At 38.4% G+C, this 20,244-nt stretch overlaps 1 protein-coding gene across 5 annotated transcripts; it reads right to left on the bottom strand.

Moving 5' to 3' along the window:
- Window positions 1-2,687: 2,687 nt before the first annotated feature.
- Window positions 2,688-19,146, bottom strand: LOC113675448 (uncharacterized). 5 transcript variants are annotated; one of them, XM_089184222.1, is made up of 8 exons: window positions 18,987-19,096; window positions 12,892-12,988; window positions 11,521-11,561; window positions 11,073-11,104; window positions 7,953-8,252; window positions 7,704-7,804; window positions 7,429-7,596; window positions 2,688-7,010 (listed from the first exon to the last, which is right to left on the bottom strand). In XM_089184222.1, the coding sequence occupies exons 3-8, from the start codon at window positions 11,550-11,552 to the stop codon at window positions 4,236-4,238; spliced, it is 3,408 nt and encodes a 1,135-aa protein (XP_089040348.1). In that variant the 5' UTR covers window positions 11,553-11,561; window positions 12,892-12,988; window positions 18,987-19,096; the 3' UTR covers window positions 2,688-4,235. The 5 variants fall into 5 exon arrangements, with proteins under 5 accessions (XP_089040348.1, XP_089040347.1, XP_027047825.2 ...); XM_089184221.1 differs by lacking the exon at window positions 18,987-19,096 and adding an exon at window positions 14,222-14,300; XM_027192024.2 differs by lacking the exon at window positions 12,892-12,988 and having other exon boundaries at window positions 18,987-19,146.
- Window positions 19,147-20,244: the final 1,098 nt, after the last annotated feature.

Genomic DNA, 20,244 nt, shown 5'->3' with positions numbered 1-20,244 from the left:
TAGCATATGCTAAAACATTTTCGTAAGCTAAACCCGACAAAATTTTACTTGATTATTTTTGTGATGAACTTTTTTCTTTCTCTTTCATGTGCACCCTACTTGGAGATCCATTTCCCTCCATTCGCGAAGTAGGGGGGCACGTGAGGGCTGGTGGCATATTGGTTAAACTGAGCCTCATGAATTTTAATGGACCAGGTTTGTTCATTCATGCCAGATGGCGTGTTGCTGAACGAACGATCCACTTTTGTCGAATTTCTGTCGCCACACAAAAGAAACACTAAACAAATCACGAAGCGTAATTTAGATCAAACTACAAAGAAAAAAGGAGCGATGAGGTCGAAAATAAACAATAGAATTTATGTGTGATTCACGTTCCCAAATTAAGTTAGTTGATGACAAATAATGAAGCACTTGCGCTGGGCGTGACCGTGACGTGACATCATAGAAAGACCAGCCTCGCAAGAGAGTAGTTTTCACGTGAAAATTCTCAAGTGAGGATCTTTTCTTTTGCTCTCCTGATAACTGTTAGGCACAATTACGTCATTTGTTTTGCATAACACTTTCTGAGCCTCACCCACCCTCTTGTTGTTTTTTACGTGGATATTCCTTCGATCTCAACGCTATGAGTATACTTTTACTCATAACAGACCTCTTTAGATTGTATGTTTTGTTTTCCTATTGAGCGTCATGTGATGATACTCTAGAGAACTCTTTTTTCTAATTTCGTCCTATTCACGTGATATGTACGCATAACTTACATAAGAAGAAAGGTGAAATTTCCATGAATCTTCCATCGCGAAAACAAATATGCAAGTTCCAAACCTTGAAAGGAAGACCAGTCGTGGGTGGAACCCACTATCGAGGCTGTAATATTCCACGTAGTTATTGCTCGAATTCATTTACTGAAAATGTTATTCATCTGTGCCACTGGGAGATGAAATGATTTTCGAAGATGTAGTCTGATCATCTTTTTTTCACTATTGTCTACGTCACCCATTTTTCGGAAATATACCGAAATTTAAAAATTCATATTAAATACTCAGAAAACGGTGATACGCAAGTAAGGAATTCTACATGCGTGAACGATTTGAAGTGTAGACATTTTTGAGTAAGTTTCTTTCATCTCCGTTGTCGCTTTGATGAGATTATTATTCAACAAAACTACGTCCTAACCAATCCTCAATTTAGCGGAATCTTTTACCTGAACATTTATTTATGTAAAAAGTGCCAAGAGGGCCGAAAGCCAACAGTGCCAAGAACAATTATGTGATTAAATCAGCCCTCTTATAAAGAGAGCCTAAGGCCCACTGATTGCGTAAAAACCGTGGTTTGGGTTAGACTTTGTGTAAATAACCGACCCTTAAAAATTAGCGGAGGTTCTTAGGTATGAAGATGTCGGAAACGATTAACAATTCGGGATAAACTCCTTAATCGGTGAAGCTTTTATCAAAAGAAAATGGAAGAGTTATCTTAAATCTCTGACGCCCTAACATCATCATGCATATTCTCCATACTGTTATTTACACATTTCCTGAGGTGCAGATAAGGAGATTTTGTTCAACAATCAAGACCTTCCTAAGTTGTTGATCATTTCCTTTATTCTCATGACCTTAAAGCGTGATTCGGTAGTGATATTGTAAGGAGAAATTAGATGCTGGCCACTCTTACGGAGCAAAGGGTTAATGATATCGAGATACCTTTCATCTGGAGGTTCCATGCAGCATCAGATGGATAGTTTCACCAGCGGCTTCAGCACGGGATATGAAATTTCAGTTGGAAGTTTCACGCTTTGTTTCACCAGTCTGACGAAAAGCTAATACTAAAAGAAAGTTGAAGCCGGACATTGCCCAACACGTCATTCTGAAATTAGCGTCAGTGAATCGATAATGAAAATTTCTGGTACATCTGACTAGAATTCTAACTCAGATCCATATAACCGACATTTGCTAAACGAAAGTGACGTGAAAAGAGTTGGAGCTGAGATAAACTAGGTTCAGTAACAAACTGTAGGACGGCGCTTTCTATTGTGTATAGAACCAGTCGAGTTTGTCTTAATAAATCACCACCAAATGCTTATATGTTAACGACGTTAAAGATACATACACACCTGGACGGTGACCTCACACTCTTAGCAACTATCTTTGAGTTTCCAGATAACTAGTTTGATGTCAGCTTCGAGACAGATTGTGAACCGCTCTTGAAATTTTAGGATGACCTTTGCTGCTGTATTGGTGTTAATAACAAGTAATTCAGGGTGTTATACAAAAACGACGCCAGATGCCAGGATATCGAGAGCTGCGGTGAGCCGCAGTTTTATGTTTCACTGTATTTTTAACACGTTTCCAACCAGACAAATGGAAAATGGGAGCGGGTTGTCTTTAAGGTAACAACCTCCAACAGAGGAATTCCCTGTGTTGGAGATTCTACATCTTCCGTTTCTCGTTATCTTTGCTCTAGGCTACGACCCGTTATCTGTTTACCAAGTTAATTTTCAGTTCATGTAGCTGGACAGTTTGAACATAAACGTGTCAAATAAACTGACAAGCGGAAAGGGAAATAGACTTCCGGCGGAGTTGGGAAGGATTCAATGATGCGGGAAAAAGCTTGCAAGAACAAAAACCTCATTCATTCGTCAGTCCTAGGGCTTCGATGTATGTTGGTTTTCACACAAATGAGCGCTTCCGATAAAGAAGTACGATACTTTTATTTTAGTAATTGCAGTTTTCAAGCTCTTAATGTTAGGGGACGGTCAGAGTTTTTGATGGCTTGGGTCTTACAAGAACGGTCTGAACGTAATTATAAATAATCAACTAGCAACATTTTATGTGTCCACGTAATTTTGGATTCTACGAAAACCATCCACACTCATTGAAAATGTATTCACCACGTTGAAAATCGGCAGCAAAAATTCAACGGATGACAACTTTTAAACCCCCCTTACCATAACAACCGATTACGCCCTTCACCATGCATCTTTCAGTCAGCCGACGAAGTTTCGCCGAGACAAAGCGGCTTTATCTCGGCAAAACTTCGTCGGCCGCCGCCGATGGCAGTCGTTAAGTCAAGGTTAAATTAGTCAAATTTCTTTTAACTCAAAGTTTTTCAGAATGAGATATAAACATGTTTTCCACCGAGTTTACGTAAACGAACTTCACTTTCCTTCTAGTCTTCAGCTGCACGAATACTGAAATGAACATAAGGTAGAAGGCATTGAGCTGATTGCAGTTATGTTCGGAGGGTCACGAGCTTGGTTCGGTTATTGTGTGATAATTAAATGTTTTCATGTAAGTCGCACCACCTATATGTTTATCTATTATTTCTATGTTTATTAAGTTTACCATATGAATAGTCGGCTATTTTTACTGTTTCCGGGCAATTGTAGAATTTGGTTTTGGTCAAGCGCCTTATATTAGCCCTTCCTCAGAGCGATAGACGATAGACATCACTCTGACGAGTGGCTTACGCTCGAAACGTCAGCTTTGAAACTCTTTACGATGGCCAATTGACGTTATCGACTCAGTTGATAATACTGAATTACCCTAGTAATGGTGAGCCAGCCCATGATACCAAATTTTACTTAAGGAGGACTACTTCTACAAAGGCGATTCTCTGGGACACTAAAAACAACTCAAAACGTAACTCCGTTTAACTCTGAAATCTGATCCTTGATAAGAACAAAAAAAGGGAATTATGTGCTAAAAATTTACGCAAAGTTTATCATTTTCACCATTATTTTTGTGCGGTTTTCAATAATCTCACTGCCCCTAACAGTTACATGTAGAAATAAATTGGGAAACAAAATACTCCCTCGACCGTGTTTTCGGGGCCCAAAATCGCCTTTATGCTGTGAATAGTGTGCTAAGCCGAGAACAAAAAAGACCGCTACGTTCTCAAACTCATTGAGAAACCGGTAAGTGCGGAGGGCGGTCGCCTTAAATCTTTCCGTGTACGACAAAACAGTTTTTTGCACGCTAATTTTAAAAGGCGTGATACCTGCGTCTGTAACTCACCGCTTACATCTTTATCTCAGTGTCGGCTCTCTACAATCAACTTTGCTTTGACATTTTGTCTTGTTTTGAGCTCTTGAGACTGATTGAAATTTATTGATGAGTTTTTAATAGAATGTGAGGGAATTACTGTTTTTCCCAGACTCGTATTTGCCGCTGGTGTGGACTGATGAATTTTGTTTTGGTGATAAAGGACGCGGAGAGGTTTCTGAAGTTTATGTCGTTCTCTTAACTGTTCTCTGCGTTTGGTGATTTAAGATTCACTTGCTGCTCACTGCAAGTCTCATTTTGTTGACTGTTTTTTTGCGTTATTAAACTACCTGGAGGGGAAAATGGGAAAGCACGCAAACTCTCATTCATATTGATTGCTTCTCTTTCTAAATGTGGTGTAGGTGTAGAATCTAAGTGGAAAGTATTTTGCTGACATAATGTTGGAAGTCCAGTAGAATTTTTGAGCTGATCGAGGTATCGTTGGCACGAGCTGGATAGTTCCAATTGAGGTGTAAAGGAACACGTTGTTCCCCATGATCTCGCTTTGCAGCCTTCTACGTCTGAAGGAGGGTTACCAGGTAAGAGTACACTGTCTGTTTTTCCGTTACTGATATCGAATAACGACGGTCTTGCAGGCTTTTTCAATCTATTCTTAGCATGGTTTTGAGGCTGGAGATTAACGTAACGGTTTACTATTTCAGAGTTATGACTTGACTGTGTAACCTGATTCCCTGATCGAGTGCTAAGTAAGTTTTGCTTGTCTGTAGCTGGAAAGTTATTAAAGGTCCTTGGTTTACGCTGTGGAATGAACGATGCTCGATTGGACTCAAGAAGTTGCAACAGAAGTCGCTCTTTGTCATAACTCGGGTGCGTCTTAGGACAACAGAGGCAGTTAGCGGTAAATGTGTCTCTGCCGGATGAATTCTCAGGCAAACAAGAGATTCTTGCTAATTCTGTGTCCGACTCTCTACTACTGCGTTTTGCAGTCTCGATTTGATGCCTCATCGGTAACATAAAATACTGATTCCTGGCGAACTTTGCCTCAGCATTCAGAAACTGTGGTATGTGAGCCACAACGCGTGGATCTGGTGCCTGCAATTCGGTCACTGGTGGGGCGAATCTCCCATTAGACCCCATCAAAGGAACCTGTTTCTCTGGTTTTGTACTTTTCGTTGCATAAGGAGAGAACTTCGGTTTGACAGGAACATGATAACCGCTGGCAGTGGAGCCTTCGGATGGCCTTGTGTGCTGGTTGCACTCACGCCCATTGTAAAATTTGGCAGATGAAGGCAAGTTGTGAAAATTGCCTGGTTTAGCGGAAGAAGGCGCCTCTCGGACTTTCCTTGTACTACCCGACGTGAATTCAGCTAAATTTTTATTAGAGAAACTTTCGGTCACTTGAGAAATGGCACTTCTCTCCAGATGGGGAAACGTGTGTTGGTCGCTTGGGGAATAAGTACTTATTCTTTTTTTGAAATTTGGCAAAATAATGCTCGTGTTCGATCTCTCTTCCTCGTGGGCTGATGACTTTGGTTTCTCACTCAAAGGACTTGAAACAGTTTTTGTACCATCACTTCTTACTGTTCCGTTAAAGAACTCTTGTCCATGATTAAGACTGTAGCAATAGTGTTTAGATACAGCAGCCACACTTTTTGAAGGTAATTGGAGGTTTAAGCTTAACTTTTCCAACATATAAGGAGTTTGATGCATTGCTTTCTTATCCTTGTTTACTTTGTCGTCATTAACAAAGTACGGACTCGTATCTGGTCTGTTAACCTCAATACTGCCGTTAGGTATTATCCTTTGAGGTGTTGGGGTGAAGACTGAAGTGGATTTTACCAAACCAAGTTTTGGAGAAGAATTTGCATTTCCTAGCCCAGCGTCTTTTAATGGCGTACTTTTTCTTTCACCATAACCTGGGATGGGAATGTCCAATACAAAAGAGCACTCAGAGTTTGACAAAGGAACTTGCTGTGAAGTGATGGAGGCAGTTCTTGGAGACTCAGTATGCAGACCACCCTTCCAGCATTCATGAGAAACACGGGGAAGGCTTTGAGGAAAGAATTTGATTTTAGGCGACCCATTGGAAGGACTCGATATCTTCTTTAATCCGTTGGTTTTGGTGTCCAAGACATTTTTCCTTTCATACCCCTGTTTGCTCTCTGCCTCCGAGCTCTTCAGATCTTCGAACTGCTGGTCGACTAACTTCTCCCTGTGCCTCTTGGGGGAACTTTCGTTACAAGTGTGCGATTTTATGTTCTGGTCAAGAAGAGAACATACTAATGTACTTCCATTCTGGGTAGAAACTTTAGCGGGAACTTGGTCTTTTTCAGCATTACTGCAAAGCCGAGACTCCTTGAAGTCGTTGGGAACTTTAGAAAGTTTAGGTTCAGTTGTCACGTGAGACTGGTCTTGCATCTCTGTCACAGTGTTTGGCACAATTTCATTTACGACTTGAGTGAGAAGGGGCACGGTATTCTGAATAGCTTTAGATACCATAACGGCTTTGGTTGAAGAAGTTGTAACTGTACAGTACCCTTGATTGGCTGGGGCCATACTTTCAGGTGAATGTTGAACTTGATTTGTGCAAAATGTTGTTGAGAACGTTGGTGGATGAGCAAAAGAAGACGCCTTCTCTTCGCAGATGGATTTCATCGGGAAATTCAAAGCTGAACCATTCAAGGAGGTGGTGTGGATATTTGGTGTTCTTTTTGGGATTGGAGGGGATGTGGCATCATGTGATATCCCTGGATGAAGTCCACTAACAACAGTTTTAGGTGACTTACACCTCTGATGGAATGAACCGACTCCATCAGTAACAGGGGCCAGAGAATTGTAGATTGAAACATCGGTAGGCAACTCACGGGATTTAGATACATCCGTTTTACCGCAATTATTAGTGGGAGATACAAGCATTACCTCTCCGGGTAATGTTTGTGGAGATCCAAGATCGTTTGGTAGAACGCAAGGTTTCATCTGTATCGAACTTGTCTGGACAGTGGTCGGAATTACCTGAAAAATCGTAAAATACCACGCACTGAATTACCGTTTGCAATTAATTCAAAAGCGACGTTGCATTCACAAATGTATTGATGAAAGGTCGCATTTAATTCCAATTGTTTTATCATTGCTTTTTTGGAAAGGGAGGGAAGGAAAAACCAACAATGAAAATATGAAGCATTATTTAACCGTCAGAAAAATGGGTCATAAATGGTGATCAAACAAAAGTATTGACAAAATTCTAATGAAGGCAATACTACTGATACAGAATTTCCGACGCTCCACCCATAACCAATTAAGGCAGAGTGAGGTTCGGCTCATAATGCTAAATCGACCTGGGAAGTTATTTGTCACGTTGTGAAATTAGAGGCATCGTATGTAGGTGTCAATTCTTATTAAAATCACGTGTAAGGTATACTAGTAGTCAAACCTCTTGATTCCTCCGACGGGAAAGTACTTCTTTGAGCGCTCTGAACAAGACCACGACCCTATGCTTAAGTCGCTTGTTTTCAATTTCTAGTGCGGATATTTTATCCCGTAAAATATCAGCGTTGTCAGCTGCCTCCCTAGTGTGATCTTTAATCAGTTTCTTGATAACCTTATAAAGAAAGAAAAAAAATGAAGTCGTTTAACACCTAACTTCTAATTTCTGTACATTTAAGTTAGAGAGGGCCAATTTGCAATGATATTGAATAAATGACTTACATTGCGCACGTTCTCTTCCGTGAGAGGACTTGGAAACACACCCTCGGGGGAATATTGTTCTGTGACTATCGGGTCGTCTGAAGAGTTTCCATTGCTTCTTTCTAAAGAAACATATTGTTGGATATTTTCAAAATGCTGAGTATATATTCGTAAAAATTCTCAACCTTGTATAGATTAAATTGGAGGCTTCCACAATGGAATTGAAATTGATGTTTGAAACCAAATATATCTTCAGGTAGTTTTCTTCACCTTGCGTGTTGTGCGCATGCACTATTTTCAGTCTCCTCTTGGGAGCTCGCGCATTCTCCATTGGTTCCATCTTTGACAAAGTCAGGGAATTTTCCTGCTGCAGTGCGTTTGTGCTGTCACTCTCCTTTCTGTCCGCTGTTCTTGTGCGTTCGATGATATTTCCATTGCATTTGAAGATTTCAGGGTGAACACACTTAAAGTTCCATGTGATTTTATCGTCGTTACGCGGCTTTTGGTAGGTAATTACGTCCTCAACATTGGCCTCATCCACCAGCGGAGCAGCACCTTTTCCACTTGGACCTTTTAATCAAATATTATGTGTTAGTGGACAATCAAATTGCAAGGAGATAAAAAAAAACCAATAACGAAGACTACAATAAATGATAGGGATATAAAACTGCGACAAACTACCGCTAGCAAAGGTACGGCATGTTTTTATAGGGAGAGGTACATTCCAAAAACCATTTTATTTCATCTCCACTAAGAAATATTACACAAGAATTTACGAAACACCGTTCTTTTAGGTCGCTTAGAGAAACTGAAATGGTCAAACCTCACGTCTTTTGAAAAAGTTAAAAATTCGACTCAGTAACACCTCAGTGTTCAGGTCACACAAGTTCAACGCGCGGTTCAAGAAGAGCGGCTGATCTGTTTGGCGAAGAAAAAAAAAACTGAAAATTTTATACAAGAATGCCTTTATCTGAAGCTTCTTTTGATCGAACACATTGCTGATGATTATAACAAAAAAAAGAATAAGATAATGCTAAGTCACAAGCAAAGCGGTCAAGCCGCTAAGAAAGATTCGAACCGGACAAAACTCAAAATACCGTAAGGAAACTATAAAATGACGAACGGCGATGTATTTACCGTAAAACAGACGACTATACGTCCAGGATGGCTCTCGAGAAAGACGATTTTAGAAGGTTTTCAGTAATCTGGGAATTTCGTGTTACAGGAAATTGGGTCGCGGGTGAGGGTGAAAATGGGACTTTGAGACACGCAGGAAAGTTGACGCTACATAATGATAACCGTTATAGGTAGAGGATTGGGGTGAAATATGATATCTGATTTTTACTCAAAGTAATGATATCATTATTAAAAAAAGAGAAACCTAAGACTGATGGTGTGGAAAAAAAGGAAAGTACAGGAAGTCTCTCGGTTTGTTGAGTTTTCGTTCCGGACATCTTAAGGCTCAATATTTAGCTTCTTGATCTACTTTTCCCGTCTTTTGTTACCCTGTTTTATAATCTCTTGTCGTTAGTCAATGATTAAATGCCCATTGTGCGCACCTTCGTACCGTTACCGATATTGAAAGGTGGTCGTTGAAGAGGTTAAATAAGAGAGATTGGCAATGAGTAGTTTTTTTCTATAACTCTATTATGCAAACAGCGGCTGGCACCAGCTGGTCGTTAAAGTGCTTACGAAACGAAATTTTTGGCCTAAATATTTAGCTTATCATTTGTACAAACCAATTCCGGTAGAAGGAAAATTTCCAAAAACCTAAAACTCAATTTTTTCGGGCCCCAAAGTGCTCTTATTTTGTCTTAAAAGTGTCCCGTGGACTGGTAATGAATAAGCGGGTGATGACGCAGAAAACTGTGAAACTCTCAGTTGACACTTACAAATCTCTCACATCTCTTGTAATTTTGTATCAGTCAGCTTTGAAATACTCTTGAAATAATTTCCGATGGTGATGTATACCTACCTTCAGCAAGCTCTACCGAGAGTTCTGATAGATCGTACTCTAGTAGAAAAGAAGAAATGGAATTTGCCAGTACGGTTCAGCCCTACGAAGGAGAACCGCATGCATCAAACGAAGACTTCGAATAAGACTGACCATGACGGTTTCTCGCCTGCGGTGTTTAGGTCAAGATTAGAACAAACAACTCCCGTTACTGAAAATGTTCAGCTTGTTGAGTTTGTGTTTTTTTTTCTATGACGAAACACATGTTAAGAATGGGTAGCTGTGTTCGTTTCCGTGTTGCCATAACATTTTCGTTCCTTCGAGTGCGGCGAAGGTTCCCCTTAGTCAGTGCTCTAGAGTTTCGTTACTGTAGAGTATTTCCCTTAGCAAACCGAAAGCTAACTTTTGACGAAAGGGTCAGCTGTATCACGATGCACGATGATTTTTCGCCGAGAAGTCATCGGGCAGTGCTGTCATCATAATGACTTTGCTATTGTTACTACCTTTGGTTTCTTGAGGGCAAGGGGGAATTGATAGCTCGTGGGATGTATTTTCGGAAACCTAGGTTTAGGAGAATACACGGCCCCTTCGAGCTGGTGTTTATGCCAGTATCCGCTAGAGGTTTCGCACTACAAATGATGTATTTCTGTTATTAAAATACGATGGAAACTGAAATCGGTAGGATTTTCATGCAATAAGAAAAGCGCAAATGTAGTCAAGAGGAAAGAGATGAAGTATGAGTACATCTCAAGCACGTAAAATAAACAATAAGGAGCTCACCATTCTTCGCTTGCGAAATGTCAGCCGAAAAGAATGTTGAACGATCGTGTGCCGTGTGGGAACAGGCCCCTTAATCAGCATTCTTTTTAGCTGAATTCACTGGCCATCTTCCCCTGATTTGACTTGTGGCATGTTTTCGTAACACCCGTCTTCGAAGCCGGTAAGAACACGAGGCAGACGTCATTGAAGAGTAAAATTTCCTCGATGTCGAAGATCGAAACGCGACCATTTTGGCCATACAGCTACTTCCTTTGGAAAGTAGTGTATAGAAATCAGACCCGGTATGTTTATATTATTTTTGTACCTAACATCATTTGGCGCTTCGACCATGCAATGCGTTCGTCCTTTCTTCTAGATTTCTCCTTTCTCCACCATAGTTGCCGACGTTTTCTACGTCACAGCTATGTAACTGATCGTTTTAGCCGCGCACTTGATGGGAACACTTTTTGGCCGCCAAATTACACTTTCAGTGCACAAAAAATGGTCGCTAGGCGCTAAAGTCGATTTGTTCTAATTTTAAATACAGCTATCAACCGGAATATACAAAAAAAATTTGTGTCATAGGCACTTTAAAATAGTAAAATTATACATTAAAAGACATCTAGTACTTTATTAATTTATCAGCATAAAAAAAAAACAAACAAAAAAAAACTTACCATAAGGTGCATCTCCAGGATCACTCAGCTTCCTGTCAATGATGGGAGATACAACAAAGTCAATTTCTTGGCACTCTACACCAAAGATTTTTTTTCCCGAAGTGATGTCAGTTTTGATTTACCTATTGCGCCACAAAAAAAAAATGTTGAGCGTCCTAAAGACTCAATCGAACTCTTCATACCTTTATTATGCAAGTTGTTGCGTGTGTTTTAACAATAAGATCATCTCTCGGTGGTAATTTTTTTTAAAAGTTCTGTTCAAACGGAATGAAAGTTTGATCACAATTCAATATTTATTCCGCCTCGAATTATTAGACAGATGAATTGACTACGCGTTAGAGAAGATCTCACACTAAAAAACATGAATAAGACTTTTGACGAGTTATCGTTCTCAGGTGGTGAGCATCTGTTTTACTATTTTTCATCCGCCTCAGCAATAATAACTTACCTTCGTTTTGGTAGCGTTTCTAAATCCTCCATCACTTAGTTCTGAAAAGAAAAGAAACCAGATTGCAGCGATTACAGGAAGATGTATCAGTACTTTTTTTAAACTTTTTTCCTTTTACCATTTTATCTATTTGACAGCTGACAGTCTCCAATATATCCGATTGGTCAATTAGTTAAATGTACTTTTCTGAGTCTAATTATTGTTCCAGCCAAAATACAGCCAATTTTCTTTATTTTAAAATATATGACACATTTTTAGTTTTTTTCCTTTCAGGCACTTTGGCCCTGTTTTATGCACCTCGAGTCTTTCTTACAGCTACGTTCGAGCTGAGGAAAGGATGCTCAATTCATTTCTTACGATCTATGACAAAAATCTACCATCTTTCCAAATTCGACGATCGTGTGTGACGCGGGCTAAAGTAATTATTATTCACTCAAAATTTGCATCAAGAAAACCTTGCTTTGCTATTAATAGTGTTGCCATTGCATGATCTCCTTTGATTATAAGTAATCCTCCACAGATTCATGGCAGATTCAGTTGTTAATAGAGTCGTTATTACCAGAAAGAACTTGAAACAATCGAATCTGAAAATTTTTGATCCAGCATACAAACACTCTGAACACAGTCTTAAACTGTTATTTGGTGCAAGATGCCCACATTCTCTTAACGGTGATCCGCAGACGCCCCTTTACTACGTTAAGATAAGAAAACTGGAGAGTTTGCACCTGGTTAGACTTGAACATCTACTATTGCGTCCATGGAGGTGACAAAAATAGCGAAATAAACCCTGATTTTTTTTCCTCTGAATGCTTAAAACTTAAAAATAAGCTTTGCGACATTTAATTTGTTTCTGCTGTTTGATGAATGCCCCCGTAATGGGTGGAAAAAAAGGTAATGTTTTTCTTTTTTCCAAAAATAATTATAGTAGTATTGCGATAATCCTAAATAAACTAGACAGCTAGTATAAGGCAGTACAGTGCTAAAAAGATGGATTTAACCAGAAACTGGGCTGTATTCAAAAGAATGATGACTTAATAAATGATAACTTAGGGTCAGCAAGACAAACTATGTGTTATGCCTGTAACTTAACACGGATATGATAGGTTGCTGTCACGTTGACTGACGGAGCCGCCCAGATCAACGAAGCCGCATTTACACCTGCAAGTTTTCTCTATCAAAAGCACCTGTCAGGGAAAATTTGACCTCTTTTACATTCGCAAACAACATTTGTCAAGAATACCTGCGGGAGTACAACTTCCTTTCAGCCCTTTTCAACTTCCTTGACAACTGTCTTTCTCGGGTGATCTTCATGAGAAAATTTCATCATCGTTAAGGGTTCTTAGTTACAAATCGCCCTGCACAAAAACTTACAGGTCCATTCAGGTAGGTATCTTGGAAACTTCTCATATTTTTTCCATCTACACTGCCTAATGGCTACTCTCACCTGGGCATCAGACCACACGATCAACTGTAAACAAATTGACTGCATAAATAGTTGTAGCGGCTTTATTCCTAAACTGTAATTGACGTATTTGAAAAACGTTTCTGCAAACTCAATATTTCAGTAATAGGCATGATCGCCGGAAAAACTCAAAAGCAATGATGATCAGATGCAAAAACGTTTTCAGTCATTTGACCGCCATCAGGGCGGTGACAAACACAAAAGCAAATTCAGACGACCAACTTATCGCAGCTTTTAGCTAATTTAACTCGATTTTTCTCTAGCAGCATTTAGACCAGTTTAAAATCTGGTGATATTTTTTTCGATAAGCATTCCCGATTTGACGTGTCTGGTTTTTAATTTTAATCACTTACACGCTGTACTTGTCTTTGTTTTCATTATACATCATGCAAATTACGGCCATCTGTTATCATAAGTGGCTGCCAAAGATAAAGTTTTATAAAAAACTAGTTTAAGATAGCGACTTCTTGAAAGAAAATTGCGAAAATGTCAGTCACTAATGTCGGTTCGAACGTGACTTTTGGCATCACCAAATCTGAAATACTTGTTACGGAGGTAACTATACGAAGCAGAAAGAGGTATTTTAACGCAAACAAACTAGCAAATTAAAATGCTTATTCCGGTACAACGTGGAACACTTGAAGTTTCGTTTCTCTGTTACGAAGGCTAATTCAAATGACGTAGTGATATTGTCAGGTCGTCGCCTTTCCAGGCCACCTTCTTTTAATAAAAGTGAGACAGAAAATTCATTTTGAATGCTCGTCACAAAACGAAACGTTTGTGACAGCTATAGTGAAACTTCATCTTTAGCGGTCGACTTTCGCATTTAAGGTATTGTAGAAACAAAATCGCAGAACCAAAATCGTTCCCGATTCGAAGTATTTCTCATGGTAATAACGGCTTTTAATAATTTTCAATTTATTCGGAACGCCTAGAAATAAATACATCAGGTCATATTGGACTTATAATGATCAACTATTCCCGGGGCCAGATAAACATGATCTCTTTCCCAGCCAGGTTATTTCATAGGCTTGGAAACATTTGCAACAGAATTACGAAACTTTTAGGCGAGCATTGGCAACGAAATTTCGAAAAATTGTTTGGCAATAAAATCATAAACACGAGCTACTTTACAAATTTTCAATTAATTGTCTGTTCAACACAGCGCAAAGCGAATGCTTCGTCAAAATGATAGAGACCACTGAAGGAAGGAAAACTCGTTATGGCTGTCTCACTCACCTATAAAGAGCAGCTATACTCTGAAACGCGCTCGCCAAATTTTGAATCCGTTGTTACGACGCTTTCTTTAATCTTATGCAAATATCACTGGTGCGGACAACTTAAGATGCTATGATGCCATCTGCCAAAGAACTGATTGACAGACAGAATAACCTATATTGCGAAACAAAATAGACTCCATTGTCCATTACAATAATTTCAACCAGACCACAATCTAAAATTTAATCTGAATTATCCAGGTCTAGTAAAGGCAGGCTAGTTTCGACTTAGGGTTTCTAAGAAATAATTTCTGATTTCAATTTCTTACTCACCATAATAAAATGACAAAGAATCACAATGGAGATACGATTTAGACAAAAACAATATATTTAACTCTTTTTTTAACCAGGTTCAAAGTTTCAGTTTTGAACAATGGTCTTGATCAAAGTTCTCTGAATTATTTTTTTTTCCAATGACCGTACTTTCTCGATATGAAAGTATTTCACAACATAATCTTCCTTTAGCTCTCTAACTTTCGATAGAATAGCGTTATGTCCTTAGGCCGCAAAACAAAAGAATCTAAACTGTTTCATTATTTAGTAGAAACTAAAAGTTTTATATTTCACTTGAAATGGGTCCCGCGTAATCACCTCAAACAATTATAAGCGTTCAACACGCAACTATGTTTAAAATTAATATTCTGGTAGGTGTACGCACCTGTCTACCCAAATCACGCAAATAGAAAAACCTTGCAGACACATAAAACTACTTTATTTGCAGTACTCAAATTTAAGAGCCTGTCCACGGCAGAGTAGCTGACAAATATCTAACGTAATTCAATGATTTCTGACTGCTTCTCTAAATATTCCTCTCGTTTGCGTGGTAAAGGCTTACAAGAAAAGGCAATCCCATCTTAAAAGTAGCAATGTACCTGATCAAGAGATCTTGACCTGATATGATATGACTTAAGTCCATCAAATATTTGCGCTCGGCCTAAACACGTCACAGGCCCAACTAAAACTAAGGAATATCTCATTTTATTAAAAACTGGATTATTAGATAACGAAATTCAAGTTTTTTCATTGGTTTAGCCATCATGGGTTATAAGCCATTACAACATGCTCTACAAATGTGGTAAGTGTTTTTTTCATTTCGTTTGTTCTTAAAAAATTAATTTGGGAAGATCTATCGATATTTTGGGCCGTTTATCCAACAAGTGCGAATGGAATAACTGTTTAATATACCCCAAGTGATACTCCTCAATTTTCAAACATTATGTCCAATACAATTAAAAGTCTTCGTTTATAACTTAATTCAGACGAGAGAGCATTTTGTTGTTATAACAAAGGAACTGATGTAATTGCCTATAAAATCGTACCGGAGAACGCTGAAAAGTGAACATCCCACAAAGTAAACGGTAAGCTGTTAACAAAAATTTTATCCCCCGTGTTTCACGATCATTTGAAGGATGGCATACACAATAGCCTCCATTTGGCTTAAAGCACATAGTTTTCCTCAAGCTTCGTTTGTGAAAACCGTTTTGCTTCCTCGAGCAGGTCATGTTCGCGGACAAATATCCTCTCAAACCAAGGGAGGAAAAAAAAGAGGCAAATAAAAAGTTAAACTTAGGTCACAGGCAATTACGACATGAAGCAATACTTACGAGCAGGTAAATAAACTTCCTTTCATCCGTCTATAAATCGGCCAATTAGAAAATGGACGCTAATTACAAAGCTAAGACAGCAATTCAAGTGGGACTTCCTAATACGCGATGACGGCATGCAATATGCCTCATTATCACTTAGAGGAGCCTAAGAGAAGATCAATTTTTATCAAATAATCCTGAGTTAGGGCTCTAAGTAATTTGATCCAAAAAAACTTGATTTCTGAATAGGTCAGAGTGACACACTTAGACAACCACGGTGACTTCATTTTAATCACTGAATAGAGCACTTATCAATGCCACAATCACTCTGATAGTGCATTTCCTGACAGAGCGGCAATTTTTGAACATGTTCATGAAAGGATGGTAGAGTTCTAACTTTCCAATATCCCTAAGTTTTCCCTAATGATAAGATGGGAGTTGAAGAACAGGACATGCCTGCTAAAATGTTATGATGCCAAATTAACTAAACAGGATAGACCTGTTTTAGTCCAAAATAAAAAAGATTTTTCATGAGCCATTTTGTTGAGACTATAACCCTTGAGGCTTTTCCCTAATTTTAGGACAGTGGAGTGAAAATGGTGTAAATCATTCCAATAAACAAATTTTATTTTTACCTACCTTTCTTGTTAAAAGGAAATGGGCATAAAACTCATCAAACACCTCTAACACTAAGAGAGGGTCTGTTGTTATGGCGTTGCCATAAATTAGTCGTGTTATTAAAGGAGTCTGGAATGTCGGTCGATATAAGGTGGGAACCAATAGCAACTAAGCCGTTAATTTCCTTGGCGGTGTGATCAATTCATTAAAGGATTCTTTTAACGTAAACTTCGCGCGAAGGTTGCGTCATTCGAACTGAAGCTAAGGTCATTACTGTCATTCTTGGATACAGTTTTTCATCTTTCCTTCACGTTCACTTCACTGTACTTTCCATCTCGAGGGACGTATTTTTCAAACATAAAAGTATGGATTTTTTTCACAATAACTCGCAGACTTCATTGTTGAAGGCAATGGAAAGAAATAGACCTTAGAAAGAAAAAATAGCCCTGTTATCTCGCTTCTCTCATTCCCTCGATCACTTTATGTTCCAATCTCTCTTTGTATAAATCGTGAAATTAATATTTACGTGTAAAGGTTGGATTGCACCTTTAATTACATTGCCTGTGACATAGACGATGTTTTCCATGATGAGACCAGTGTTACATCTGAAAAGGGCTTTTCATATGAGATTTCTAGCAGAAACATTTCGGTTCAGGAACGGTAAAAGAGAAAATGCATATGAAACTTTCGCTGTTTCATGGCCGTTTCTCTTCAAGCCGAGTGTATTTCCTTAGCGCTATTAAGTCACCCTTCGCGCGAGTCATTTATGCTTTTATCCCGTTTCAATCATTTTCCTTTTCATTCACAACTCTTCATTTGTTTAATCCTTCACTCGTCGTAGGCATAGGTAGAACTCAGTCAGTTGTATAGGTAAAGTCATTATTCAAACGCTCACGATGTGTAATGATAGCTAAAGGTAGTGCCAACTAGACGCACATCTGCGCGTTTTCAGGCGCTCGTGATGATGAAACCTAGGCACAACTTTTATACGAATTTCATGAATATTTCAATTGAAAATATCATGTGCATGTGAAATTTGTCCAGCGACAAGCATTTGAAAAGCAATTGAAAATGTTATTCCAGCCAAAAAGGCATGTTTTTATGCTTTCCAACTAGTTCTTGTCACCCATTTATGAAAAATCTGAACTCAAGTCTGCGCTGTAGATCCTCGGCTGCTTCGTGTCTGCCGGAAGACGAACGATCCTCAGTTGAACACGAAATATCATGTCAGTAACTTCATCAACTATCACGAGCTATCACGCAGTTTGGATACGCTCACCTCGATCAACCAAACTATGCTATAAACAACTATTATATCAAATTTGATAAACATGTAAACAAATATCAACACTTCCTCTATACCTAACAAACAAACTGAATATTCAGTGTTTGAACTGTAAAACTGGATCCAGCTAAAAATTTCTTTTCCGAAAAAAATAATTAGCTGAACTTTGAAGAGAAATAGAAATAGAGCTTTATATTTCGATTAGATATCTGAATAAACAAAGACAAAACAAAGCAGCAGAGTACAATTCAAATAACAAACTGAAAATTATAGTTAATGCCCGTGTTCTATAGGAGTACAATTTTACGTCTACGTCTTCTCGTGTCAAAAAATATTCAATGAGTTTTGTCTTTAATCAATCAATCGACGTTTTCCAATCGCAGGAAACGTGGCTATTGGCATAATTTTGGTTTCAAAAGCGCCCACAAACTTGGAAGGTAAAGATAAAATAAGATTTTATCCTTGTGCTCGCCTTTGGTAGTTGTAAACTGCATAATTACGTCCGGTAATTTGAAGGAGAATCTTTAAAACTATTTTGTGTGTGTGTATCTGTTATATCAGCGTTATAAAATGCTAATTCATTGCCCGTCAGTCGACAGTTTGCTGGCACATTGAAACAGGTGGAAATTAATCATGAATTGTTCGAGTTGGTTCCGGCCAAGCTCTTACTAAATCCATCTCATAAATATCGAAATTTCCTTGATTGGATGTTTAGATCTTCTTTTCTTAATAACTCATACTATTTTCTACACAAATAAAAGTTTACAGCAAAATAAATATGAATAATCGAGATTAGCTCTGAATTTGAGGAGATATGACATGTAGATGTTTTATTTTTGGTTTTTTTCCTGTTTTCGGCAGAAGCAGACAGACTCGTGTCGGTCGGTTGAAGAGAACTGGTAAACTTTAGTCTGAAGAACAGAAAATTAAAAGCTTAAATACCTAAGTCGTCGTCACGCCAAAAAGAACTCCAACTGCTCGATATTTACCTTCAGATTATATCTTGCGCGAAGTGAATGTTGTTTTTTTTAATAAACTCCAAAATAGCAACAATATGCGAGCAGAACAGCAAATAGCATCAGTAAAACTATCCAGTTAACATCTTCACGAACACTGCGTTTAACAATGCCTTGTTGACTCGACATTAAGACCGGATGAATATCTTAAACCTTTCCTTAAAAAAAAAAAAATAATCCATTTCATAATTACTTCGCAAAACTGAACGAAGGTTGTCTCACCTTTGTAAGTTTGTCGATAGCTGTTCAATTCACTTGAGTCATTATGCTTCTCTCGAATGTTTTCAGTGTTTCAGACCTAACTTGCGAACTCGACGTTAGGTTTTTCTTTCAGACTTTTTTATTTGCCCTAAGTTGAATTCAAAACAATGATTATGATTATGGCTCGTATATACCGGCTAAACAAGTTTTTACCAAACAGAAGGTGTCTTAATTGCGTCATTGCAATCATAGAAGATTATATTATTAACATTTGGAAAAAAACACCACAAACTGACATCATTATCAAGATATTAATGAAATGGTGTTGAAAATTTCAATGCCCACGCGATAAACAAGCCGAACTTTTGATGTTTTTTTCGGTCGTCCTTCTTCAACTCGCGCTCTCCTTTCTCGAAAGCATTTAAGATCTCCCAGAAAAAGTCCTACATTTAGTAAATTCAAGAGAATATTTGTTGATATTCACTTGGTAAATATCAACTACTCGAAGACACATCTGCTTCCTCCGAGAACTCGCCTTATTAAAAACTTTCACCTTATAGTACGATGCCATGGTGACATGATCCACGTGCACCTTCAATTAATTATATAAAATGTTTTCCGGTGTAAAATATACAATATAACTTTGACAAACGCCATCGTTTACCAATCTATTTTGAGTAACTATGGTCTTGTGCTATCTTAACCCCGTTTAAACATTTTAAGCCTGACGCTGAATTACAAGTTTCTCCATTATATTTTGGCCGCGCATTCAACTGAAAAAGTGTTGATGTACTAGAAATGGGCAAGAACTTCATGCAAAGTTCTATGAACAAGGGCAAGAACTCCTCACAAAATTCTGTCGTCAGGGAAAAATTTCGGTCTTTCATACTGCCATAGAAACCTAGTCGGTAGGTCTTTTCATGGACACCTCCTGGCAAATTTATATCGAGTTTTGACAATATAAACTCGAGTTCCATGACATAACAAGTATCCCTTCGTTTAAGATTTTTGCTTTGCCATCATCACAAAAGTGATTATCAGCTGTAAAAATTACATTTAAAGTTATTCTGTTCGTTAATGGATAAAATAAGCCCCCACACCGCGGCAAGAGCAGCTGTACATTGATCATTGACATAAACAAACAGTGGACAAGGCAAACTTGAGTAGTGCGGGCAACACTTGTCACAGCAACAAAAATTTGCTAAAGTTTAAATATAAAGTGTAAACTTTTTAAAATTCCATGTGTGAATAGAGTGTACCACGTCAGTCTTGTTTGATC

This window comes from Pocillopora damicornis, chromosome 10 (assembly GCF_964200805.1).
Source record: "Pocillopora damicornis chromosome 10, jaPocDami1.2, whole genome shotgun sequence".
Lineage (NCBI taxonomy): Eukaryota > Metazoa > Cnidaria > Anthozoa > Scleractinia > Pocilloporidae > Pocillopora > Pocillopora damicornis.
Note: the sequence above shows the minus strand (reverse complement) of the source record. Positions and strands in the feature narration are given on the sequence as shown.